Here is a 26,394-nt window from a genome sequence, read left to right as displayed (position 1 = left end):
CAAGAGAGTATCCGAGTCGACGCGAAAAATCTACCTCGCAGTCACGTTTGTATTCTAAGTATATCTCTTCGTCGGAATGAAGCGTTCTTAAGGTGTTGATTTTTAGGCCACGTACATTGCAAAGGGATAGCTATGACGAACACCGGCATACGGGGAAACTTCCCAAGGGTTGTGTTCTCGGTCTCTGTCGTTCTGTTGTTGTTTGCCTGTATTGTTATCGGTTTTGTGGGTGGTCATGAACACGGCCATAGCCATGAACAACCGGAAGAAAACCCGTCATTTAAGTATTCGAAGAAAGCTAATGTAGAAGATGATCATGGACATGCACACGACCATGGACATGGGCACGCACATGGACATGGTCACGCTCATGGACACGCAGACGATACACAACCGCCGATCGCCAGCAAGACTGTCCGTAGAGAATCTGGCCTGATGCTTTGGGTTCAAGCCATAGGGGCCACGTTTATCATAAGCATATCACCTGTATTTATTCTCTTATTTATTCCATTAGAAAACACAAAGGAAAGTTCACCGTTGTTGAAAGTTTTACTAAGCTTTGCCTCAGGTGGTCTCCTTGGTGATGCATTCCTTCATCTTATACCACATGCCGTCTCGCCCCATAGCCATGGCGAGGAACATTCCCACAGCCATAGCCATGGTCATTCCCATGAAGGGGAAGGTGGACATTCACATGACATGTCCATCGGTTTATGGGTACTTGCTGGAATTGTCGCTTTCCTTATTGTGGAGAAATTTGTTCGTTATGTTAAAGGTGGACACTCCCATTCCCATAGTCATGGGGCAATAAAGGCACCAGCCAAAAAGGACACTAAAAAGGAGGATTCAAAAACCACTGATGAAGGGAAAACTAACAAGAAAGATGATACTGTTGGTAAAAAAGAAACGAAAAGTCCAGGTATAATTCCTCTCCTTCCATAAGAATGAATTGATAATACTCATTAAAGGATTTTGTATTATCCTGGGAGGTATTACATTTTTATTTCATCTTTAAACATTTGTAAAAAAAATGATTGAGCAGTCATCAGGGCTTGTTAACTCTAAATATTTCTTATTATGTAATTGTTTATTTCTTAACTTTTATCTATAGTCAAGTCTATCGATTTGATTTCATTTTTGTTAGATCAAAGAACAATCAAATTATTTGTTTCCAACAGTCATTAATTTTCACAAGACCTTTATAGGTATTGTGTTTTCAATGGGTGTATACATATAGATATATGATATACATAAACATTTGTAGAATTGGTTTCTCTCTATCTTCATCAGCTGAACCGGTAGAGGATATCAAGGTGGCTGGCTACCTTAACCTTGCTGCAGATTTTGCTCACAATTTTACGGATGGACTAGCGATTGGGGCATCTTTCCTGATGGGCCGCAACCTTGGAATCATCACGACAATCACAATATTTCTACACGAGATTCCACATGAAATTGGAGATTTTGCAATTCTTGTCCAATCTGGCTGCACAAAAAGAAAGGTATAGACTCAAACTTCAGAGGTTTTAACAACTTGTTTCATTAGCTGTAGATTTGCCATAGAATAGTATTTCTTATAACACAACCAGTAGAAGATTAGAGTGTGATGTTTCGATGACTACACAGTCACCTTCATCAGACAAATGACCAGTGTGGAGTGTACTAGCACCGACGTACATAGTGTACGAGATGGTACGGGATCGACCAACTTTTTCGGTTGCACTATAATCCTATGAACACTAATGTTGAAAATAGTGTGACGAGATGGTAAACAGATTATAGACCAAAACAATACACTAGATGGTAACAATGTACTGTAGTCAGTTCGGCTAAGCTTTGTTTAACACTTGGTCATAGATGTGTGAGAGTCTATGGTCCCCCATTCTGCCTATTTGAATTGACTACAGCCCAAAAAAAATCCTTTTTATGAGTTAATGGTTATGAGGGAAGTTTGCTTACTTGGTCATACTATTCCAATCACCTTGCTATTAAGACCACTATTGTCTAGTTCCAATGGTGGTCTTATGAGTGAAGTTTCATTGTATGAAAATCTGAAGAATCATTTGAATTGGCATAAAAACCTATTGTTAGTTGTGTATGAGTTATCTTGTTCCTTTAATTTAGAACCTATTGTTGTTTTTTACAGGCCATGATGTTGCAGTTCTCCACAGCTATTGGAGCCATGCTAGGGACAGTATGCAGTCTGCTTGCAGAAGGTGTCGGGGAAGCAGCTACTGTCTGGATTCTTCCATTTACTGCAGGAGGGTTTATCTATATAGCTACAGTGTCTGTTATACCAGAGCTGTTGGAAGACTCTACTCTAGGTCAATCTGTAAAGGAAATCTTCGCACTTCTAGTCGGTATATATATGATGGTCCTCATAGGGCAGTATGAGTAGGCAGGGAGTCCGTTTCACAATAGGGGTGATTTCATCTAAAGAAATATCACAAATACTTGTCTAATTATTTCATTCATAAAAAAAATAATTCTTCAGGTTGTGTGAGGACCTCTTTTGCATTTAGTAGTCTAAACATTAATTGGATTTCTATTTCAATGCATCAGATGTATATTGATGATACATATCTCCTACACATAAAGAGTTTTAATCTTCTGTACAGGTTTTATGTGCCATTGTATGTCAGATGTTGTGGAGAAAAAGAGAATTGAATACATATATTGTATTATATGGCATGGACATGAACTGTAATAGATATTAAAAAGTTAAAATTCAGAGTGTCTGGTACATATATAGAAAATTAGTAAAATTGGAGAACTTCTGATTAGTAAAACTAATGGAAGTGTTTTAAAATTCTGTACAGTTTATGTCTTGTGCCATTGTATATCAGATAGAGTAGAGAAAATGAAAATTGCATGTGTTGTGTGATATGACATGAACTGTAATATACATGTATATTAGAAAGTTAAAAAAAGCATACCAAAATGCTTGTGCTTTACTAATCAAAGGCATTTTCAATTTCATTATTTATATATATATATTAAAATAACTTCAAACAACACTTCAATTTAAGCATAAGTCACCAGACACTGTGAATTCAGCTATATGTTTATATATATATACCTGTGCATGTGTGTGTGAGAGAGGTTATCTTACTTAAACATAACTTATCAATGTGACAGTGACTGTTTGCTAATCATTTAAACATAGTACTCAGCCAGCCAAAATTATTTACACAAAACCATCAACTCAATGATTCACTAGTATCAGTGACATCAAATAAGTTATTTACATAAGTACATTATCAGGTAACAAAATTATCCAAATGTTTTATTATAAGCTGCTTCAGTGTATAACTTTATGGAAACCAAAGACATGTCATGCTAGTACTAGAATTTAATGCCCAGATTAATGTACAGTTTTACACAGCAGGTCTCTATAAATGGAATCTGGAGTTGTAGGTAGGATTAGGAAGATGTATTCTGTTAGACATGATGGCAATGCAAAGTCATTGTTATTCTAGGAAATAATCTTGCACATGGCAGATATCAAGTATTTATGCTGCAATATCACAAAAAAGGCGAACTTTTATGTCAGAATATGACTGATTTAACAACACAAAGACACGGTACAAAGGACTCTATACAGGTGAGGTAATGTTGTTGGTACATAGGTAGGGTGCTCTATGTGTTTTAGGGATATTAAGAGGATGTATTCTCGACCTCCATGTAAAAAACTATTATTACATGTACATTTAGTAGCATATATACACTGTGAATTATGAATCTCTAAGGTAGTGTCTCAACAGTCCGAAGGTACCAGTTATAGAATCATATAGGATATTTGTGGTAGGCAGAAGAAAGTACGTGTGTAAACTGTGTATACATTTTGGAAAGACTGGGTACATTGATTCAGGTTTTGGTACATATTTAATCTGAGTGTAGCTACATGTGTAAACTGTGTGCAAGTTTTGGAAAGACTTGATATACTGGCTTAGGTTTTGGTACATATTTAAACTGTGTGTAGCTACATATTTAAACTGTGTGTAGCTACATATTTAAACTGTGTGTAAGTTTTGGAAAGACTTAATATGTTGGCTTAGGTTTTGGTACATATTTAAACTGAGTGTAGCTACATGTGTAAACTGTGTGCAAGCTTTGGAAAGACTTGATATACTGGCTTAGGTTTTGGTACATATTTAAACTGTGTGTAGCTACATATTTAAACTGTGTGTAGCTACATATTTAAACTGTGTGTAAGTTTTGGAAAGACTTAATATGTTGGCTTAAGTTTTGGTACATATTTAAACTGAGTGTAGCTACATGTGTAAACTGTGTGCAAGCTTTGGAAAGACTTGATATACTGGCTTAGGTTTTGGTACATATTTAAACTGTGTGTAGCTACATATTTAAACTGTGTGTAGCTACATATTTAAACTGTGTGTAAGTTTTGGAAAGACTTAATATGTTGGCTTAGGTTTTGGTACATATTTAAACTGAGTGTAGCTACATGTGTAAACTGTGTGCAAGCTTTGGAAAGACTTGATATACTGGCTTAGGTTTTGGTACATATTTAAACTGTGTGTAGCTACATATTTAAACTGTGTGTAAGTTTTGGAAAGACTTAATATGTTGGCTTAAGTTTTGGTACATATTTAAATTATGTGTAAGTACATTTGTTAACTGTGTGTAAGTTTAGGAAAGTCTGGATATGTTTTGGCTGAGGTTTTGGTAAATGCATGTGTAAACTTTGTTCAAGATTTTGAAATGACTGGATATAATGGCTTAGCTTTTGGTACACATTTAAACTGTGTATGTACATGTGTAAGCTGTGTGTAAGTTTAAGAAAGTCTGGTTATGCTGGCTGAGGTTTTAGGAACATGTATGTACTGTTCACAGTTAAATGAGAATATCTAAGAGATAAACACTTACTCAACACTATCAGTCCAGGACAGAGACCCTTGTGATGGATGTGTGGATATGTATTTTGTAAAAAGTAATGTGGTTGTGGGAAAATAATGCTTTACTTTAATTTGACTTACTTTAAATATTGTACTAGCCATAGGGTAGAGGAATAAAGGTTCAGAGGAAACAGAGTTTAAAAGTCTCTTGAAGTGCTAAGAATCATATGGTCTTGAAATAATTAATTTAAAATACTGAAATGCCCGTTTTTCTGGAATAATGTATAAATATATAATCTATCATTCATCACATTCTTTGGTGAACCATGGTTTTAGACCGATATTATACATGTATGTTACATGCTGTCGTTATAACATCGTAATGTACATTTATCATCACTGTAACACTACAAGTTACAAGATTTCATGTGATTTACAACACCTGTTACCAGGACATGTGAGTTCTGAATACATAATTATAAATGTTATAAATAAATGGTGAATGAAAAGTACTACATGGAGTTACCTCTTATGTTACACGATACTGTTCAATATACATCTGTCTATTCTGGTGTTTTATCATCTGGTTTCTGTTCTTATGTCTACAGCTGGTGTTACACACCTGTTTCTGTCTGTCCTTCTGTCTGTTCCTTGTTACTGTATATTGTGAAAAGATTGTAACAAATTCTTTGGTTACTTTGGGAGTGATAGAATATCTTTGTAATGAATTATCTGGTTCCTGTCTTGCTGTATCAGTTGTAAACAGATGTAACAAACTCTCTAGTTCCTTTGAGAGCGACAGGGCATTTTCTCGGTGAACCAGATGTGGACTACACAGAGAGCTCTGATGTTGCACAATTGCCATATTTTGTCATAGAATGTCATTGTTTGTCATCATTTTGCTTAAAATATTATTAACTTTTGCATGACATTAAAAATGAGTGAAAAAATGATATGACATGGAAGAAAACGAATGAAAAAATGTAGAACAAAATTTACCAAAGAAGTCACAAAATAAGTTAGAAAATATAGTAAAACGAGCAAAAAAATAGTGAAAATGATGAGAAATCAAGAAAAATTATGACAAAATGATAGCAAATAATTGAAAATTATGAGAAAACGTAGACAACTCATGACAATTCATAATTCAAATGATGACAGATGAAGTCAAATTTTACAGACAAAATGATGGCAAATTGACAAAATGATGCCAAACTGACAAATTATGACCAAGTGATATGAACTATGACAAATGCTGACAAATTGAGACAAATTCTGACAAAATGCTGCCAGATCAAGGGAAATTGTGTCAAACTATGACAAATAATGACAAATGGACAACATAGAATCAAATCTGATTCAAAAGTTATTTTAAGCAATCATCAAAACAGGCTCCCTGAAAGGATGTCTTAATAGGACCCCATTCCAAGACAGGAGGAACTGGAGAACACCAGAAGAAACTATTCCATCAAACCAAAGAAGAACAAAATATAAAAATGTCAACAAAATCATAATCCAAACTCAAGTTCAATAAAGCTGGGGCAAAATATGAAGAAAAGAAAGATTTACACAGAGACTAGTGCAAGAATAAGACCAGCAATTCCGAAAGAGTGAAGGTCTTCAATGTCTTATTGAGGACACCTGCTATGTAAATCTTTCAAGACGTCATATTTCAAGATGGCATCATAAAAACATAACCCAACGATGCAAATACACACTTTGCAAGCATTCCGAACTTGATGAAGTCACGAAACTTATCAGAACTGTCAAAATACATGCATGCCGAAAGTTGGTGACGTCATGAAAACTAATCTGCCAGTCCAAATACACGCTGTACGAACATGCCTAAACTTGATGAAGTGGTAAAACCTGACCAAATACATAAAGAATACATTATTAATGTCTTATAATATAAGCTGTATTTTTGCGAGGGTGAAGAAAGACACAAGTGGTTGCCTTTGGCAAGCCACACTTGTCGTTTTGTCCTGGTTTGATTTACAATGCTGTTGATGAGTGATAATGCGTAATTAATCCTTGTTTACTTTCTTTTTATATAGAAGCACATTTATGTTTATGTTTGCTTTGTGTACAAAGTTACATCATGACAGAGATTATAGCATGACTAGCAGTTGCTATATATGGTCATGGGGTGGGGATCTCAGCTGTTTCAAAGATATAATCGCGAAATTAACTCCCGATGGGTAGGGCCAGAAACCAGGGCCAATTCAAAGATCAATCAAAATTGTGTTTGTCTTTAATTATCATTAAATATTACATATATAAGGCATGTCTACACAAAGCAATGCTATATATTGTTTTTATGCCAATAGTAAAGGTGAACAGGCACAGTTAAGTTTTAATGAGATCTTAAATTGGCCAATTCTTAACTTTAAATACATTTACTGTTTATGTTATTTTAATTCTCTGTCTTTATATAAGGCCCCTTGCTTACCCTTATAGTATTTATTTATTTATTTATTTACCAGTCCCAAGTGGTTTCGGATTATTGCAATTTTTACTAACCCAGATCACCTCTCTCTCTCTCCCCCCCCCACTCTCTCTCTCTCTCTCTCTCTCTCTCTCTCTTTCTCTCTTTTTCTCTCCTCTTTATCTTTATGTGTAGTATTGATGTATGTGTAGGAGTGGGTGTGTAAGGGTAGTGTTGTGATGTTAGTAAGGGTGTTGATGAAAATGCAGGCGATGATGGTGGTGATGATGATGATGATGATGATGATGATGATACAACTTAATCAAGATTATGGTGATGTGTGAGTGAGCATATCGTATGTTGTATGTTTGATGATGTTTTGTTGATGTAATTGTTATGTACATTAAAAACTCTTGAAAAATAAAAAAATAAAAAAAAAAAAAAAAAATTGTGTTGGTCTTTTGGTGTCTAGCAATGCTATATATTGTTATGGAGCGAGGATCTTAACTGTTTCAAAGATATAACCCAGAAACTATGTCCCAAGTGGTGGGAATGGGACCAAGGAACTAATGTTCCAAGGGGTAGGGGCATGGATAGGAGCCCCTACCCACCCCACCTACAAGTTTACTGTACGTTAAGTTCAGAAGCATGTTAGATGTGTACCGTTAGCTAAATTAAGCCGACATGGAGTCTTTATAACACATTTGACATCATTTTGTCCACAACGGGATTACAACAATATTCAGATATAAATACAAAAAGTGGACAAATCTAAATGTGGCTTTTAGACATGATCGGAATGGTGTGATCATTACGTTACCATACCCAAATGTAGTGATCACGATATAAAAAAAATGAGCACGTTCTCGTGGTATGAACGAGCGTATGGCTGTTTTAGTTTTATTTACTCGACATATAGCTTGGAAGGCAAAATGAAAACGTTCTAGTCTACTCATGTCCACCAAAAATCTTGAAATATATTTTGCCTTTAGCGTTAATTTTTATGGCAGTTCCGCAATCCGGTTTCTGTTTGAATTTCGCTGTGTCACATTGACATCCGTATTTTCGTACTTTTATAGACGAGCTCAGCAGACGGAAGACCGTGAGGAACATAATGCCTACTTGAAAGTTCTAATTGTTTTTGATACTTTGTTTCCATGAGTTTTATCAGTTGAACGGAGTTAAGGAATTTTAGCAAAAGTTTGCATGGACTATTGTATTTACATATTACGTTATTGTAGCGAAAAATTCACGTGGTCACTTCATCAAATTGAAAGTAGGAGGTGGCGGGAATGAATGTCAAGTATATGTTTATACGATAAACACATGCCTCAATAATGGCTGACAAAGCACAGAAGAAGGAAGAGACTAAAAAGCAGCTGAGAGCTTTACTTCTTTCGGCTCCAGCTGCGTTGACTATACAGGAGCTGAAGAGAGACTATCATGATTTTATGGGCGACCCAATCCCCTTCAGGGAATTCGGATACACTACTCTTGAGGATTTACTTAAAGACATGCCGGATGCTCTGAGAGTTTCATGGGAAAATGGCGTCATGTGCCTTGCACCAGTAGCGCAAGAAGCATCTGTCCATATACAAAAACTAGTGTCAAAACAGAAAGTAAATAACAAAAACAAATGGGCAACTTTACGACAAGGTGGACCCTCTACCCGTCCTAGACGACCTCCACAGCCCAGGTCTTACAATAGTAACAGATCTAGATGGCAGAAGAGGCACACACCACCACGAAATCCTCCACCTAATATCTCGGCATACATACGAAAACAAATTACAGAACTTCTCAAGTCTTATCCTAATGGGTTACCATTAACACATTTTGACACTGCATTTTCCCGAAGGTTTGGTGTTCCAATTAGCCCGTCTGGTCTTGGTTTTGATTGTATGAAAGACCTGTTGCATTCTCTTCCTGATATAGCAAAATTAAAAGAATATCAAGGTGGAGAATGGCGTGTAGCTCCAGCTTACATTGAATCAGTGGCCAGTCGGTCCAACTCTGGGGAACAAATTCCTGACTACAAGCCTCCACATCTCCCGAACAATAAGTCAAAACCCAGCAAGGGTTTTCAGAGGGCAGCTGAACATTCTGGAGGTTTTAAGACCAGCAGTGAATCAGTTAAAAAATACAATAAAGCTTCAAACTTTGACAGAACGAAGAAGACCGATCAATCACAAATGAATTTCCAGCCAGCTGGAATAGAGGAAGGAGACTTCATAGAGGACATTCACAGCGAGGAGCCTGACAATTTTATTTCCATGCAAGGACAAGGAAACCTCAATAACAAAGCTCCAATTTCCCCTGTTGGCATTTGTGTTTCCCCAACATCAGCATCTCATGCGCCACGGGGACGAGGTTATTTCAGTAGATTGATATTTTTTTGCTAGAGGTGAAATCGTAACAGGAAACAATATGATTTCATTGTGTCTAATATTTCAACACTTCAATTGACTTGTTATGTTCTGACACAGTAGATGTGAATTTGTTTAAAAAAAGTAAAAGGATAAACATGATATAAATATGATTTATTGAATATTACCCATTTTGGTTTTAATTGATTGTTTCAAATTCCTCTACATGAATGATTCAGTTTGATTTAGTAATGTCAACGGGGAACTGCTGTGGTTTTCCATTTGTTGAATGTTTCATTGCTTACAAATATCCTTTTTCTTTGATTACAAGGAAGAAGACGAACTGGAGACCGCAGTGAAGATAGGAGATCCCTGGGCCATGACAGTACGTTTAGTGGGGGGTCTGTGGAGATGACCTCGGGTGAATTTGATATCAGTATTGTTAGCAAAGTGGTACAAAACAACCTTAGACAGGTGAGTAAAACAGTAACTGATCAACTTAAAATAAATTCCATTCTTAAGTGTGCATGCATTTGAATGTTTGGAAAATAGGTTTTGATTTTATACTATTTTGACCATTTCACAAAAATTCACGGTAAAACCTGAAAATCTATTGCTGGGTAGGTTTTTATGGTGCTATCTTGTACAATGTTCCTATTTATTTATACATGGATTTTTCTATGAACAGATTCTAGAGGAGAGAAAGGAAGGAATTTGGGCCATACAGCTGCCAGCGATATATCTGGTATTTACGTGATACACGCCCTTACATAATTTTGACAGTTGAACTTAAAAGTTTATGTAACAAGGACAGTAAATATGAATATCCCACACTACTGTTGACTTTAATTTTAGGGAAGTAAAGCAAATTACTAGACTTCGATTCAATTATTAATCAATTTTCATTACAAACTTTGTAGCCGTACCATTGACTCTATGAAAACATATGTACTACTATCAGTTGTCAAGCTGAAAGGTGTTGTTTTGTGGTTTTTGTGGTTCAAAACTGGGGTTATTATATTTTTCAATTGGATGCATTGTTTACAATATTCAGAAACAATATGGAAAGGAACTGTCGTTTCGGGACTATGGCTACTGGAGTTTGGTGGAGATGTTGGACTCACTACCTGAGGTGATGCGGTTGGAGCGACCTACTGATAATGGCGACTGGCTTTGCTTTGATGCCAGACTGCCTGTTAAACACAAACCAGTTATCCAGAAGCAGGAAACAGTTCCCACAAGAAGAGGTATGTGTGCTCTAGAGGGTGCAATCATGACAACATTTTTGGCCTGTTGACTATTATTTAGGGGAGTACGGCGAGAGGGAAGGGGATGTTAGAATGCACATGACATAGATTTTAGGGTGGTAGCCTTTCACCTAGTCATACAGAGTTTGATTCCGTTAATGGATGTGAAAGGGTAGGGGTCACCTGTCCAACCACATGGGGTTTTCCTCCCTCAGTAAGATGTCTCGTGCTGTTGTTGTAAAATAGATAAAGTTATAAATGAATTTCTGACCCCCTCCCCCCAGTCATAGTTAATACTGGTAGGTACTTTGTTATTGAATATGTCCCAATACTTTGAACAAGTCTGTTAAGACACTTGGAGGAAGGGTCAATTAAATAAACAATTTTGAACAGACATTGTTTCATGGTTTGAACGATTAGGGAAGTAAAGTTGAATTTAAAAGTTTTAACATATGTATTTATGTTTGAAGCCTTTGAAAGCATGTTAAAGTAAAATGTTAAATAAATGTTAAAGTATCAGATTTGAAATGTGATACCAAATTAAGAAAGGGGCATGTGATTTATAATTGGATGCTAGATTTAACTGGTGTTACTATCGTTAACATAGTATGGATGGTCAGGGCATCTTGCAGCTCTCATTATTTATCTTGAATAGAGATACATTCCAAAGGAAGATACAGCAGCCGAGGAGAGTTTGATTCACAACTGGAGGAAAAAATTAGACAGGTGCTACAGTGTAAACCTAGAGGTGTGCTTCTCAATGAGTTTCCCAGCCTATATAAGGTAAGGTGTAAAGGTGTAACAATGTGTACCTAGAGGTGTGTTTCTGAATACAATTTACCGCCTGTAATGGGTAAGGTGTATAGTTTTTAGCTTGAAAACCTAGAGGTTTGCTTCTCAACAAGTTTTTCAGCCCATATAAGGTAAGATGTACAGGTGTAAACGTAGACGTGTGTTTCTCAATGAGTTTTCCAGCCTTTATAAGGTAAGGCGTACAGGTGTAATGCTAGAGGTGTGCTTCTCAATGAGTTTTCCAGTCTATATAAGGTAAGGCGTACAGGTGTAATGCTAGAGGTGTGCTTGTCAATGAGTTTTCCAGCCTATGTAAGGTAAGGTGTACAGGTGTAAATATATAGTTTTGCTTCTTAACAAGTTTTCCAGCCTATATAAGGTAACCTAAGGTGAAAATCTTAAGTGCATGATTCAATGCTTTCTACCAATGTCATTTTAATTGTCTCGGGAAATTGAGAAACTGACTGCTCTATGTCATGGTTGTGTCCTTCGTCAAGACACTTAACCCTGATTACTCTAGATGGCATTTGATGGGTCTCCCATATATGGTTCATTGAGAGAGCCACCAGCTATTACAAGTACCGTAAATTTTTGCGTATAGTGCGCACTTTTTCAAATTAAAACTGTCATGTCAAAAAGGGGGTGCGCATTATACGCAGGAACATGCCATTCTTGGGGTTATCATTCACGAGTTCTGCGTCTGCCATATTGGATTACCTCCCTTCACATAGTTATATATAAAAGTTGTCTGTCTTATATGATAGTTAGGAGATAAAAACAACAACAACAAAAAAGTAAAATAAAATAAATTTCGAATGTTTTAATCATCGGCCATTCACGCTAGCATTACGGTGAATCTATTTTTTTTCGTTTCCCGTCGTTCGAATAGTGACGGTCTTACTATTGGTCGGGGCTATAGTAGTGTCTGAATTTCTGTCTCATTTTAATGGCGTATCTGTGGAATTCAATGAGTCAGGAAGTTTTTGTGCGATTGTCGTTCTGTTCAAAAGTCAGACAGCCCATCCCACCGATGCCCAAAGTTGGTGACCACATGACCTCTCTTGATCTGCATGGCCCGCAGGCGCAGTTCTGTTGTACTGGCAGCGATGCCGGCATCTCTGCGATCGCATACAGAGTTGAACAGCTCTCTCTCCATCTCTGGGTGTTTCGCTGTCGCACCTATGTCAGCCCTTATGGTCAGTGGTTTGGACTTTAGACGGTCTTTTTTTTTCTTCCGTGCCTTGATATTTCACTCTGGAATGTCGAAGTGGCGACCAGCGGCACGAAACTCAAGTCTCTCGGCATAGTCAATGGCGTTCGCTGTTTCCCCATGTCGAAATCGGTGTAAACAGTCTATAGCTAAGTACCTTCGGATAGGTACAGGTATGGGGACAGGATATGATTGAAACTTTTCAGACAGTTAAAACAACATCATTTTCTGAACAATAGTACGCGTTCAGCCGAAGCCGGGTGTCATTAATCTCCTCATACTCAACGTGTTTGTTACCTTTACAGAACCGTTAATTATCCAATTAGCCAAGCATTTCACGCTTGTTAAGTCCGGCACCTGTGTGAATTTGTTTACATAAGGTAATTAAATATGTTAGGGTCACTATGATTGTGGTTTCCTAATTATCAATGGATCAAACCACAACGGTTTCATTGCGGTAACCAGTAGTCAATTAATCTTTCTGTAGAAATTTTTTTTTTTTTAATCTGACCCCAAAAAAGTACCTGCGCACTATACCCGCAAATTTACGGTAATGTACAAAGTGACCCTGGCAATTCACAGGATATTGAAAATAAACGAATAAATACATGAATAGTGGAGACAATTTTAGTGATTCTATATGATAAACTTCTGCATAGTGAAGTATGTAAACATAGTTCTCTAATTACTAGTCAATAGCTAGTTTGATGACAAGCATATTGAATTATTCTGATGTAAGATAGGAATTATTTTGTTACAGGAATTGACAGGAGAGGTGTTGCCATTTAGAGAACTAGGCTACGACAAGATTGAGTTCTTTATGATTCCACTCACAGACAGTGTGGTACATTTGGAATACAAAGGAGACGGTAATACCATACTTCCTCTTTCTCTTTGTCTTTCTGTCTGTCCATCTGTCCCTACCAGGATCCTACTCACAGACTTTGTTGTACATTTGGAATACAAATGAGCTCAGAGGAGCTTGTATGTTATTGTATGCTATTGCATTGAAATAACATAATAACAGCTATTTCTTTAACACTGACCATGTTACATCAGAAATAAATTTAAACGAATGTGGCACACCGCCGACTGGTAATGTTATTGGTGTGATGTAATTACAAATTGTACATATATACATGCAGACTCTTTGGAAACCATTTAAACCATATAGATAATATTTCCGAGATTTGATATTGGATACAATTAAATCATAATATTGAGATGTATTATCTGGTGTGTATATAAGATCAAAACAATGTTTTCAGTTAATAAATTGATGATCCGTAAATTTTTTTGACTGAACGTTTTCAAACAGTTTTCGTGTGGGTAGTGTTGCAGAAGTACTATGGTTATGATATGGAAATGCTTCGGTAGTATGACGAAACAATGGTAGTACTGTGGAAAATACATGAAAATGCCACATCTTAGATTAAAATTAGAAAACATGTACAAGTTGTAAAAATTCTGTTTATTCACTGTCTTTCTTTGACTATTGATAACATGTCGTTAATTCTGTTGAATTTGTTTTAAAAGTAATTTAGAGAGTATGTATTGTACCGACAGGTTGTATGTTGGTATATGCTCTGAACACAGGGAAACCACCTCGCAGAGATCTTATCATCAACCCTCCACAAGATGAGGTAAGAATTGAAAATGTTGAAGGCAGGACTGTTATATAATTATTGAAGATATCTTGAGTTTCTTTATATAGAAATGTTCAGTAGGTGATAACAAAGGCAACAAGACCAACTGGAGGTGTCTTAGGTAGTGTTCCTTGTTTGATGCCCTTATTTTGGAAGTAGGTGAAGTTAGACTAAAATGGAGTAAAGAATCCTTGGAGTTAAGGATGTACTCCTGAGAAGTACAAAATCAAAAGCAGTATTTAACTTTTTTTTCTGGTGAAGAATTTTGAAAGGTTTGATTTTAAATAGTAGATTACAAGCAAAAAATCAAGATGTTGCTGCACAACTTTTTCTGGTACAGGATATATGTAATAGATAATTATTCATAGGAAATAATTAATTTCCATATATTTTTCTCATTTTTTTCCCAGGATAACAGACATTGTCTAAAAAATCATTTGAAGATGCTAAGTTTTTCATTTGATTTAACGAGCTTCTAACTGCAAAGAAACCTTAAAATGAAAATGTTCCAAAATGACATAAATTTTTTCTTTGACCATCCTGTATTGTCAAGCTTTTTTGAGGACTTTAAATCTTGTTAGAGAAATTTTCTATTTTAGCTTTTGCAATTTTCACCCAGGTAGTCAGTTTTTCCAAGATCAAGAAACCAGCTGAAATATTTATTTTCGGGTCTTAACAATCAGGGAAAGTGGTCACCAAGTTGGAATTCACATATTTGAAATTTTGGTTTGTGGTAATAATTCCTGCAAAAGTTCGTTGAAATCTACCAAAAACTTCCACAGTTTTACTCAAGGGAATTACTTTAGAATCAATAAGATATTGAAATTGTTGGCACTGTTAACCAAGTGAAATTTCTTCAAAACATATAAATCCTCCTTTTTTAACTTATGAATACAACTATAGAAGATAAAGTATATAAAAAGACAAAAGTCAAAGATATTGTGTTGGAATTCATTTTACATTGAATTATGTCTCACTTCTGGTCAAAACATCAGAGGAATACATCCTTAAGCACCATACTATGAATTAAGACATAATATGACAGGTTAATTAATATACAAGCACCATACTATGAATTAAGACATAATGTGACAGGTTAATTAAAACACAAGCACCATACTATGAATTAAGACATAATGTGACAGGTTAATTAAAACACAAGCACCATACTATGAATTAAGACATAATGTGACAGGTTAATTAAAACACAAGCACCATACTATGAATTAAGACACAATATGACAGGTCAATTAAAACACAAGCACCATACTATGAATTAAGACACAATATGACAGGTTAATTATAACACCATAGGTAAGGTAAGATTCTACAGGCCAAGGTAAGATTCTACAGGACAAGATAAGACATTTTATGACAAGATAAGACACCACAAGCCAAGGTAAGATTCTAGTATGCTGCTCTTTCTGATAAGTGTATTGTAGTTTGGTTCAATTAACATTTATTATGTACAGGGAGTTTAACAGAATATATTTAAGATAATTGTACCTTTAATCTAGTGCTTACTAAGTCAGTATTCAAATGTTTTTATATTGCAGGACAAAGATAAGACAAATAACATTCCTTCAGATGCTATTGGACCGAAAGTGTTCTACAAACCTCTAGAGTTACCTCCCCTTAATGAATACATAGAAATATTTGTTTCAAATGTGGTATCGCCTGGTCTGTTCTGGATACAGCTGCGTGGGAAACGTACAACTTTAGCCCTTGAAAAGTGTATGAATGAATTAGAGTAAGTAAAGAGAGCAGCCATGTTTGGGTATACTTATGTATAGCAACTAATCTGAGCAGACCATGCCAAGTGTCAAGGTCACAGAGGTCAAATTCTATTAGCAGCATAATGCTAATATTTTATGACATAGATGATTCAGACTGGCAAACTGTAAAATCATAGCTACATGAACATGATCAAATTTCATTTTTGATTCCAAGTGCAAATCTGAAAATACTTCATTATTGTTGTTTTTATTTAGACTCTGTGCATCTATAGGGTGCTTAGCATGTGTAGCCATCTTCAGGATCAGCTGCTATTTAGCTAGGCTATTTATAGCTTGGACCAAATTTTACACCACAACAAGACCCAACAATGCACAAGTACTTTCACGAAAAGGATATAAAATGTATTTTAAAATTTGTTCCTGAAGTAGTTGTCGCTGTTATTTTTAAATATATGTATAGAAAATATATAGATAAAAAGAAAACGTAAAAATGATACAAGATGTCGTGTTTTAAATGACTAATGGATTTATTTCTACAGACATTACTACGCTTCTTCTCAGTTTGGAAGAAAAATCATACTGTATACATTGTTCGATTTATCTCCCTTCATCCATGCTTTTCAAGTTTCTTATACATGAGATATTTTGTGATAAGGTCTTAATTCCATGACATAACTGAAAAGATGTTTATATATATTTTTGATCATTCGATGGAAAATATCAGTATTGTAGAGATGATTGTGCTTATTTGAAAAAGTAATAATTTTCGACATAATTCTACCAGTGGAAGTTTGTATTTTAGTCTAATTTTCAGCAGGCTAACCGCCATGGAATTGCTATCAGTATCTAAGTCTGTGGTACCACTATGCCTCCAAGATAAAGGTTTTACTTGATTTATCAAATATATGTTTGAAATACTTTTCCTTTTAAAAAATTATTTAACAATGAACTATTTGAAATGTTTATGAAAACTTAAATATGAAACAACACCGACTAGTGTGGAGTTTGCTTTTTATACTTAATTCTGATGATAAGCTTAAACTTTGTTTGTACGAGAAAATGATCAAGAGTGTGACAGATTTATTGCTTAAAGAAATTAAATGCAGTCTGCAAACTACTTAGATGGAACAAAGCAGTCGTTAGATTACTTCATCAGATATGTGCTAATAAAGGTTAGTAATTATCTTAATATGGGCGACAGTTCTGATTACATGTTCATGTTTTGTCATAAGCTTATAGGCCTAATTATGAATTTACAGCATGTCATGAAGAGCATGTTTAAATGCTTGGACACCTAATAGGCCTAAATGATTTTTATAGTCACTGCTCTGTGTGTCCGTCTGTCCGTTTGTCATAATTTTGTCCAAAGCATAACACAAAAACTATAAGAGTTATCAACATAAAATTTCATTGGTAGATAGATCTGTTGAAGACGTGATGGGTTCATATTTTGAATTCAAAATGAAAATATTTAGATCTGCTTGGATTTTGATGCATATACTTTATATACAGATGTAATTCGAAGGAGTAATGAAAACATAGTTCCTAGCTGCTGGGGTTTAAATTAGGCCTATAGCTTGAGTTCTTTTTTCTTCCTGGTCTCTAGCCCGACATTCTACTACTGAGAAATTCCCACTAGCCAAGGCTAGAAAGGTGACTATGACAACCACTAGCTACTACAACTTCTAGTATCAGTATGACTCGTCAGTTTAAAACATACACTTTATGGTTGAGAACTGATAACTTGCATTGCTCTATGAGCTGATGAAATGTTATTGGTCACTATTGTTTAAGTTACTTTGAAAGAATAATAATAATAATAAATCCCAGCTAATTGGATCAACAAGCAAGTAATTGAATAGTTGTCAGTAGCCAGGGATAATTACTGATCATCAATGTTGAAGAAGAAAGGCAAGAGAATATTATACCAATTTATGTCTAGGCCTAGCTTTTGTAAGTTGCTGGTGCTGCAGATACTTCAATGTGCTCTGTTTTCTATACTGGCACCATGTTTGTTTCACTCATGCACTTTGAAGCTTTGGCAGCATTTTCATCATAGGATGATTTGCATGTTTCAGGAAGTTATACTGCAGTGCTGAAGGTGACCAGTACAAGGTGCCCGACTACTTACTGATTGTTGGTCAAATAGTTGCTGCCATCTTCCCAGAGGATAACAACTGGCATCGATGTGTGGTCTCAGCTCTCAACGTAGACAAATATGTGGAGGTAAGTCCTTATAGGTCAGTGATAAAGACCTAGGAATGTGACTTATAAATATGTCTGGTATTTGATATTTTACAGTTGTCAGGAGGAATGAGCTCAATCAGCTTTCCTCTCCTTCCTTGTTGATAAAGGGATTTTAGCCAGTTTTGTTTTCTTTCTTAGGTGTACTTTGTAGACTTTGGAAACACCTTACTGGTTCACAGACGGAATATCCGACTTCTTAGGTAAGTGATCTTGGTGGAAAAGGTAGTAGAAAGCTCTTTTTCCTCACACCTTACTGTTGATTAATCACAAAGATGTCGTGTAGCAATATCTTCTGTGAAGAAGGCAATATTTCTCATGACAAAGTTTTAGGGAAGTTTTACATTTATTTTTGAACATATGGTCGCCACCTTTTTTGTCAGTCCGTCTGTCCATCTTTCTTTCTGTCCACTTAAGTCTGAAGCATAACTTTGCCCACAGTTAAGCAAAGATCATGAAACCATGTACCTATTTTAGGGCACTTGACCCCTAAATTACAGAGTTATTGCCCTTTGATAAAAATATCTTGTCCAGACCATAACTTGCATTTAAGGTAGGATAATGAAACTTGGTGTATACATTGATCATATAAAGGCAATGTGCAGTGTACCAATTTCAGGGTCAACATCAAAATTGTCTTAATCACAGTTTGCCTTTTGTTAAAATTTTGTGTCCGTAGCATAATTTGACCTGCATTTAAACTAGGATACTAAAACATGATGTATACATCAGTCATGCAAAATCAAGGTGCAGTGTAACAGAGTAAGGACACATGATCCCTCAATACATAGGTATTGCCCTTTGTTAATATTTTATGTAATAAGCATACCAGGTAGCTTTGCTTGCATTAAAACTAGGATAATGAAACTTGGTGTATACATTAGTCATATTAAGGGAATTAGCAGTGTACCAAATTCATTACCCACAGCCAATTAATTACAGAATTATTGCCCTTTGTTTTGTCCTATACAGTTGTTTTCAGGGAACATTCATCAGTTTCACTGATACACTTGTCCTTTTGTGTTTTTTCTTCTTTTGCACCGTCATTTTGAATGATAACCTGGTTAACTTTTAAACAAATGAACCAATTTCAATGAAAGTTCTGAAACAGCCTCTGTTGAAGGAAAGTTGGCAATGGATGTGATCTTTACTTGACTTTGGTACCAGAAGGGAGCCTCACTTCCCTGTTTACCTGACATTCTACCTACAATGTCTTGCTGATTACACTGGGGAGAGAATAATAGGGAGGGGATAAATTATCTTCAGTGCATGTTTCATTCTGTCTCTGTATGAAATTACACTTACTGAAATGAATGGATTCTGTTTTTCAGATCAAAACTATTGAAGCTGCCAGCTCAAGCTATACAAGCTCGCCTCGCCCATCTACAGCCTCTGGAGGAGGTAAGTGTTCTGCTGTATGTTAAGCTTTGAACTGAGAGGGATTAAGTGATCTTTCTGTACTTGAAGCATGGAACTGTGTGGGAGTGAGTGTACTGCTGTAGGTTAATTATGGAACTGTGTGGGAGTAAGTGTACTGTTGTACTTTAAGCATGGAACTGTGTGGGAGTGAGTGTACTGCTGTACTTTAAGCATGGAACTGTGTGGGAGTAAGTGTACTGCTGTACTTTAAGCATGGAACTGTGTGGGAGTAAGTGTACTGTTGTACTTTAAGCATGGAACTGTGTGGGAGTAAGTGTACTGTTGTACTTTAAGCATGGAACTATAAGGGAGTAAGTGTGCTGTTGTACTTTAAGCATGGAACTATAAGGGAGTACCGTAAATATTCGCGTATAGTGCACACTTTTTTAAGCTGAAACTGTCGTGTCAAAAAGGGGTTGCGCACTATACGCAGGTACATGCCATTCCTGGGGTTATCATTCCCGAGTTCTGCATCCGCCATATTGGATTACCTCCCTTCATATAGTTATATGTAAAAGTCGTCGGTCTTATATGATAGTTTGGAGATAAAAACAACAGAAAAATAAAATAAATTTCGAATGTTTTAATCATCTGCCATTCACGCTAGCATTACGGTGAATCTAATTTTTTTTCGTTTCCCGTCGGTCTTACTATTGGTCGGGGCTATAGTAGTGTCTGAATTTCTGCCTCATTTTGATGATGTTGTATCTGTGGAATTCAATGAATCCGGAAGTTTTTAGGCGATTGTCGTTCTGTTCATAAATCGGACAGCCCATCCCACCGATGCCAAAAGTTGGTGACCCCATGACCTCTCTTGATCTGCATGGCCCGCACGCGCAGTTCTGTTGTACTGGCAGCGATGCCGGGATATCGGCGATCGCATACATCTCTGTGTGTTTCACTGTCGCACCTATGTCAGCCCTTCTGGTCAGTGGTTGGGACTTTAGACGGTCTTTTCTTTCTTCCGTGCCTTGATATTTCACTCTGGAATGTCGAAATGGCGACCGGCGGCACGAAACTCCAGTCTCTCGGCGTAGTCAAATGGCGTTCGCAGTTTCCCCATGTCGAAGTCGGTGTAAACAATCTATCATAAAATACCTTCGGATACCGCGGTGGGTACAGATACCATGAAAGATCATGCCTATACTGAACAAACCACCTGCTTTTATGGGGACAAGGTAGGATTGAAAATAATCAGACAGTTAAAACAACATCATTTTCTGACCAATAGTACGCGTTCAGCCCAAGCCGGGTGTCATCAGTCTCCTCATACTCAACGTGTTAACTGTCATTAACCGTTAATTATACAATCAGCCAAGCCTTTCATGCTTGTTAGGTCACCTGGGTAAATTTGTTTACTTAAGGTAATTACATGTGTTAGGGTCACGCTCATTGTGGTTTCCTAATTATTAATGGATCAGACCACATCAAATGTTTCGTCGCAGTGACCAGTCAATTAATTTTTCTGTAAATTTTTTTTTTTTAAATCTGATCTCCAAAAAGTACCTGCGCACTATACGCGGGTGGGCACTATACGCGAATATTTACGGTAAGTTAAGCATGAAACTGTGTGGGAGTAAGTGTACTGCTGTAGGTTAAGCATGGAAATGTGTGGAAGTAAGTGTACTGTTGTACTTTAAGCATGGAACTATAAGGCAGTAAGTTAAGCATGAAACTTACTGTGGTAGTAAGTGTACTGCTGTACTTTAAGTATGGAACTGTGTGGGAGTAAGTGTACTGTTGTACTTTAAGCATGGAACTGTGTGGGAGTGAGTGTACTACTGTAAGTTAAACATGGAACTATAAGGGAGTATGTGTACTGTTGTACTTTAAGCATGGAACTATAAGTGAGTTAGTGTACGGCTATCCTTTTATATTGAAATGGCATTATTTGAAGTGTATTAGAATGACAGTAGATAACAGGCAGTGTCTATTTAAGGATAAGCATCAGTGATTTCTTGTTTTATTGAGCATTGACACTAAAATTTAGTGTAAGCTTGCAGTTATGCCAGGAGTACACTTTGCTTTTTGTGTAATTTATCAATAACACACAAAAATAATTAATTTGTTAATGAATGTGATGGACTCTTTTCTTATCTTCTCAGTGTGTTGTACTGATGGGGTTATAATGGTCACCCTATGGGTGTTGTACTGATGGGGTTATAATGGTCACCCTATGGGTGTTGTACTGATGGGGTTATAATGGTCACCCTATGGGTGTTGTACTGATGGGGTTATAATGGTCACCCTATGGGTGTTGTACTGATGGGGTTATAATGGTCACCCTATGGGTGTTGTACTGATGGGGTTATAATGGTCACTCTATGGGTGTTGTACTGATGGGGTTATAATGGTCACCCTATGGATGTCTTACCATTATGTTACTTTATTCATTAGCGTATGTAGTGGCATTGCCCTGAAAATGTAAGTACAGATTATCACTGGTTTGGGATTATTGTTAGACTGGAGGTGTGATGACTTTTGATGCTTTATATTTTACATAATGATTTGGTATCTTTACAGAACTGGACATTGAATGCTAGAAACAGGTTCTTAAACGTAGTCACTAACAGACCCCTGATAGCCTTAGCCAGCTTTGAAATGGTATGTATAACTCTTGTGCTAGATCTGTGTCAACTGACCACAGATAACTGCTAATTCATTGTTTAGAGGATCATATAATGTCTCTTGTGTTTGATTTCAGATCTGTTATTTGAAGGATTGTGTACTGTCTGTAGTGTTTGATGTTTGATCTATTGTTTGAAGGATTGTGTACTGTCTGTAGTGTTTAATGTTTGATCTATTGTTTGAAGGATTGTGTACTGTCTGTAGTGTTTAATGTTTGATCTATTGTTTGAAGGATTGTGTACTGTCTGTAGTGTTTAATGTTTGATCTATTGTTTGAATGATTGTGTACTGTCTCTAGTGTTTGATGTTTGATCTATTGTTAGAAGGATTGTGTACTGTCTCAAGTGTTTGATGTTTGATCTATTGTTAGAAGGATTGTGTACTGTCTCTAGTGTTTGATCTATTGTTAGAAGGATCGTGTACTGTCTCTAGTGTTTGATGTTTGATCTATTGTTTGAAGGATTGTGTACTGTCTCTAGTGTTTGATCTATTGTTAGAAGGATTGTGTACTGTCTCTAGTGTTTGATCTATTGTTTGAAGGATCGTGTACTGTCTCAAGTGTTTGATGTTTGATCTATTGTTTGAAGGATTGTGTACTGTCTCTAGTGTTTGATGTTTGATCTATTGTTAGAAGGATTGTGTACTGTCTCTAGTGTTTGATGTTTGATCTATTGTTAGAAGGATTGTGTACTGTCTCTAGTGTTTGATGTTTGATCTATTGTTAGAAGGATCGTGTACTGTCTCAAGTGTTTGATGTTTGATCTATTGTTTGAAGGATTGTGTACTGTCTCTAGTGTTTGATGTTTGATCTATTGTTAGAAGGATTGTGTACACTCTCTAGTGTTTGATGTTTGATCTATTGTTAGAAGGATTGTGTACTGTCTCTAGTGTTTGATGTTTGATCTATTGTTAGAAGGATTGTGTACTGTCTCTAGTGTTTGATCTATTGTTAGAAGGATTGTGTACTGTCTCTAGTGTTTGATCTATTGTTAGAAGGATTGTGTACTGTCTCTAGTGTTTGATGTTTGATCTATTGTTAGAAGGATTGTGTACTGTCTCTAGTGTTTGATCTATTGTTAGAAGGATTGTGTACTGTCTCTAGTGTTTGATCTATTGTTAGAAGGATTGTGTACTGTCTCTAGTGTTTGATCTATTGTTAGAAGGATTGTGTACTGTCTCTAGTGTTTGATCTATTGTTAGAAGGATTGTGTACTGTCTCTAGTGTTTGATGTTTGATCTATTGTTTGAAGGATCGTGTACTGTCGCAAGTGTTTGATGTTTGATCTATTGTTTGAAGGATTGTGTACTGTCTCTAGTGTTTGATCTATTGTTAGAAGGATTGTGTACTGTCTCTAGTGTTTGATGTTTGATCTATTGTTTGAAGGATCGTGTACTGTCTCAAGTGTTTGATGTTTGATCTATTGTTTGAAGGATTGTGTACTGTCTCAAGTGTTTGATGTTTGATCTATTGTTTGAAGGATTGTGTACTGTCTCTAGTGTTTGATGTTTGATCTATTGTTAGAAGGATCGTGTACTGTCTCTAGTGTTTGATGTTTGATGTTTGATCTATTGTTAGAAGGATCGTGTACTGTCTCAAGTGTTTGATGTTTGATCTATTGTTTGAAGGATCGTGTACTGTCTCTATTGTTTGATCTATTGTTTGAAGTATTGTGTACTGTCTCTAGTGTTTGATGTTTGATCTATTGTTTGAAGGATTGTGTACTGTCTCTAGTGTTTGATGTTTGATCTATTGTTAGAAGGATTGTGTACTGTCTCTAGTGTTTGATGTTTGATCTATTGTTAGAAGGATTGTGTACTGTCTCTAGTGTTTGATGTTTGATCTATTGTTAGAAGGATTGTGTACTGTCTCTAGTGTTTGATGTTTGTTATTGTTAGAAGGATTGTGTACTGTCTCTAGTGTTTGATTTAGAAGGATGTGTACTGTCTCTAGTGTTTGATGTTTGAAGGATTGTGTACTGTCTCAAGTGTTTGATGTTTGATCTATTGTTTGAAGGATCGTGTACTGTCTCTATTGTTTGATCTATTGTTTGAAGTATTGTGTACTGTCTCTAGTGTTTGATGTTTGATCTATTGTTTGAAGGATTGTGTACTGTCTCTAGTGTTTGATGTTTGATCTATTGTTTGAAGGATCGTGTACTGTCTCTAGTGTTTGATGTTTGATGTTTGATCTATTGTTTGAAGGATCGTGTACTGTCTCTAGTGTTCGATGTTTGATCTATTGTTTGAAGGATCGTGTACTGTCGCTGGTATTGGTGGACACCTCGACCAGTTTGGATGTTGTCCTTAATGACCTCTTGGTGACAGAAGGATATGCCAAAGTGGAGGATGTTTGATCTATGTTACTAGGATTTTACAGGTCTCAGTTTTGATGTTTGACACAAAGAGGTAAGCTTTTATTTTGTTTTAAGAAGCATTTTCAAATGCTGTTTGAATTTTTGAATTTGATTCGCTTTTTTGCCAAATTCAAAGCTATTGGCCCCATTCCCATAGTAATAAAAACAAAACCCTTACAAAGTCATCATTGTGTGACGTTCTGTGACTTGTCCTCCCTCACCTTTATGTAATGATTAGTAAAATTTATACTCATAATGTTAAATCACCAGCATTGTTCATATGTTGGGATGTAATGCTGGGCCTTTGGGCTTCAATCAGGGTAGTGCTAAAAACAAGAACAGCACAATCACCTACTTAGAATGGAAGTAGAAAAGATGTGTAAGTTGTTACGTCGGTGAGAGTTTATATCCTATATAAGTGCCATATCATTATTGTTTCCAATATGATGTAATTAAATCTACAAACTGTAGTAGGGGAGGTGGTGACTTCTTTAACTCTGGGTCCATGTTTTAGACCCATCCTTGAAATGACCCAATTTGATCAAAAAACATGGTGGAAGATAGCAACATTTTAAAAATTGTTCCCAATAAAGAGGCAGAAATAAGGGTAGGACAGCATTGTTGTCAAATGAAAATTAATGACAAAGTGTCACAAAACTGATCTTAATTAAGCTACCGTTAGAGAAATTTCAGGCACTTTCATTTGGTTAATAGCTGTACTATCTTCTGCCATTGATGTATAAAGTGCATCAAGCATGATGTCAAAAGCAAATAATCATATGATTTTTTAATTATTTAATCTCCTTTTAAATCATGAAACAAGTTTGAAATAAGGAGAAATTATGCTAAATTTATTTTAAAACTCAGGCTTACATGAAAATAATAGTCTTGAGTCCAGCTGTGTGTGTATGAAATGAACAATATTATAATATAATAAAGTGTAAAAAATATCCCTGTGCAGCCTATTTGATTGTATAAAAACTGTAAGTAATTTTTGTTCAGTTCTAGCATTTGCTAAATTGGGCATTCTGATACATTTAAAGAGTTGGTGACTTAAATTTATTTCTGAGTAAGAAAAGGTTTGAAAGGTAAAAAAAAAATTTCAATAATATCACAATAGTAATTTTACTATTGAAACACTATTGTGATTTTTTTTAGCCTCAATAGTCACCCCTAGTCATATTGTATAATGATTATCATGGATGATTTGAACTGTTTACTGTAAAGTCATATACTTTTGTGGGGCTCAATTTCCATGGTTTTCACAACAAATATTATTTCTATTTTCACTTTGCTTTCTTTATAGAGGGATCAGTTAATGGAAGTAACATGATGTGTAAGTTGTTAGATTTTATATCCATATAAGTGCCATATCTTTTGTTTCCAATATTATTTGTGATTAATTATTACAAACTGTAGTAAAGCAAAGTTCTTTTCAAAATTATGTCCTTCATAATTCTGTATAGTT

The 26,394-nt window shown here is 35.9% G+C and overlaps 2 protein-coding genes across 4 annotated transcripts; both read left to right on the top strand.

The window, feature by feature from the left end:
- Positions 1-30: 30 nt before the first annotated feature.
- LOC132546052 (zinc transporter Slc39a7-like) lies at positions 31-5,368 on the top strand. 3 transcript variants are annotated; one of them, XR_009554059.1, is made up of 4 exons: positions 31-919; positions 1,291-1,502; positions 2,147-3,959; positions 4,006-5,368. XR_009554059.1 is itself a non-coding variant. In XM_060209748.1 (3 exons), exons 1-3 carry the CDS (start codon positions 133-135, stop codon positions 2,396-2,398), a joined length of 1,251 nt encoding a protein of 416 aa, XP_060065731.1. In that variant the 5' UTR covers positions 31-132; the 3' UTR covers positions 2,399-5,368. The 3 variants fall into 3 exon arrangements, 1 of the variants encoding a protein (XP_060065731.1); XR_009554060.1 differs by having other exon boundaries at positions 2,147-4,333; positions 4,380-5,368; XM_060209748.1 differs by having other exon boundaries at positions 2,147-5,368.
- A 3,023-nt stretch (positions 5,369-8,391) lies between these two features.
- LOC132546078 (tudor domain-containing protein 5-like) lies at positions 8,392-24,926 on the top strand. The gene is made up of 13 exons (XM_060209774.1): positions 8,392-9,654; positions 9,982-10,124; positions 10,339-10,395; positions 10,705-10,897; positions 11,553-11,680; positions 13,660-13,768; positions 14,466-14,542; positions 16,102-16,295; positions 18,360-18,507; positions 18,667-18,728; positions 19,857-19,926; positions 22,468-22,548; positions 24,822-24,926. Exons 1-13 carry the CDS (start codon positions 8,622-8,624, stop codon positions 24,924-24,926), a joined length of 2,400 nt encoding a protein of 799 aa, XP_060065757.1. The 5' UTR covers positions 8,392-8,621.
- The last annotated feature ends 1,468 nt before the right edge of the window (positions 24,927-26,394 follow it).

The sequence above is a fragment of the Ylistrum balloti genome, unplaced genomic scaffold (genome assembly GCF_031769215.1).
Source record: "Ylistrum balloti isolate Yb309-2 unplaced genomic scaffold, AGI_CSIRO_Ybal_v1 Utg369874, whole genome shotgun sequence".
Lineage (NCBI taxonomy): Eukaryota > Metazoa > Mollusca > Bivalvia > Pectinida > Pectinidae > Ylistrum > Ylistrum balloti.
Note: the sequence above shows the minus strand (reverse complement) of the source record. Positions and strands in the feature narration are given on the sequence as shown.

Coding starts and splice junctions, on each gene's coding strand:
- LOC132546078 (XM_060209774.1), top strand. CDS start 8,622: ATGGCTGACAAAGCACAGAAGAAGGAAGAGACTAAAAAGCAGCTGAGA. Junction 9,655..9,981: donor TCATGCGCCACGGGGACGAG/GTTATTTCAGTA, acceptor TTTGATTACAAG/GAAGAAGACGAACTGGAGAC. Junction 10,898..11,552: donor AACAGTTCCCACAAGAAGAG/GTATGTGTGCTC, acceptor TATCTTGAATAG/AGATACATTCCAAAGGAAGA.
- LOC132546052 (XM_060209748.1), top strand. CDS start 133: ATGACGAACACCGGCATACGGGGAAACTTCCCAAGGGTTGTGTTCTCG. Junction 920..1,290: donor AAAAGAAACGAAAAGTCCAG/GTATAATTCCTC, acceptor TATCTTCATCAG/CTGAACCGGTAGAGGATATC. Junction 1,503..2,146: donor CTGGCTGCACAAAAAGAAAG/GTATAGACTCAA, acceptor TGTTTTTTACAG/GCCATGATGTTGCAGTTCTC.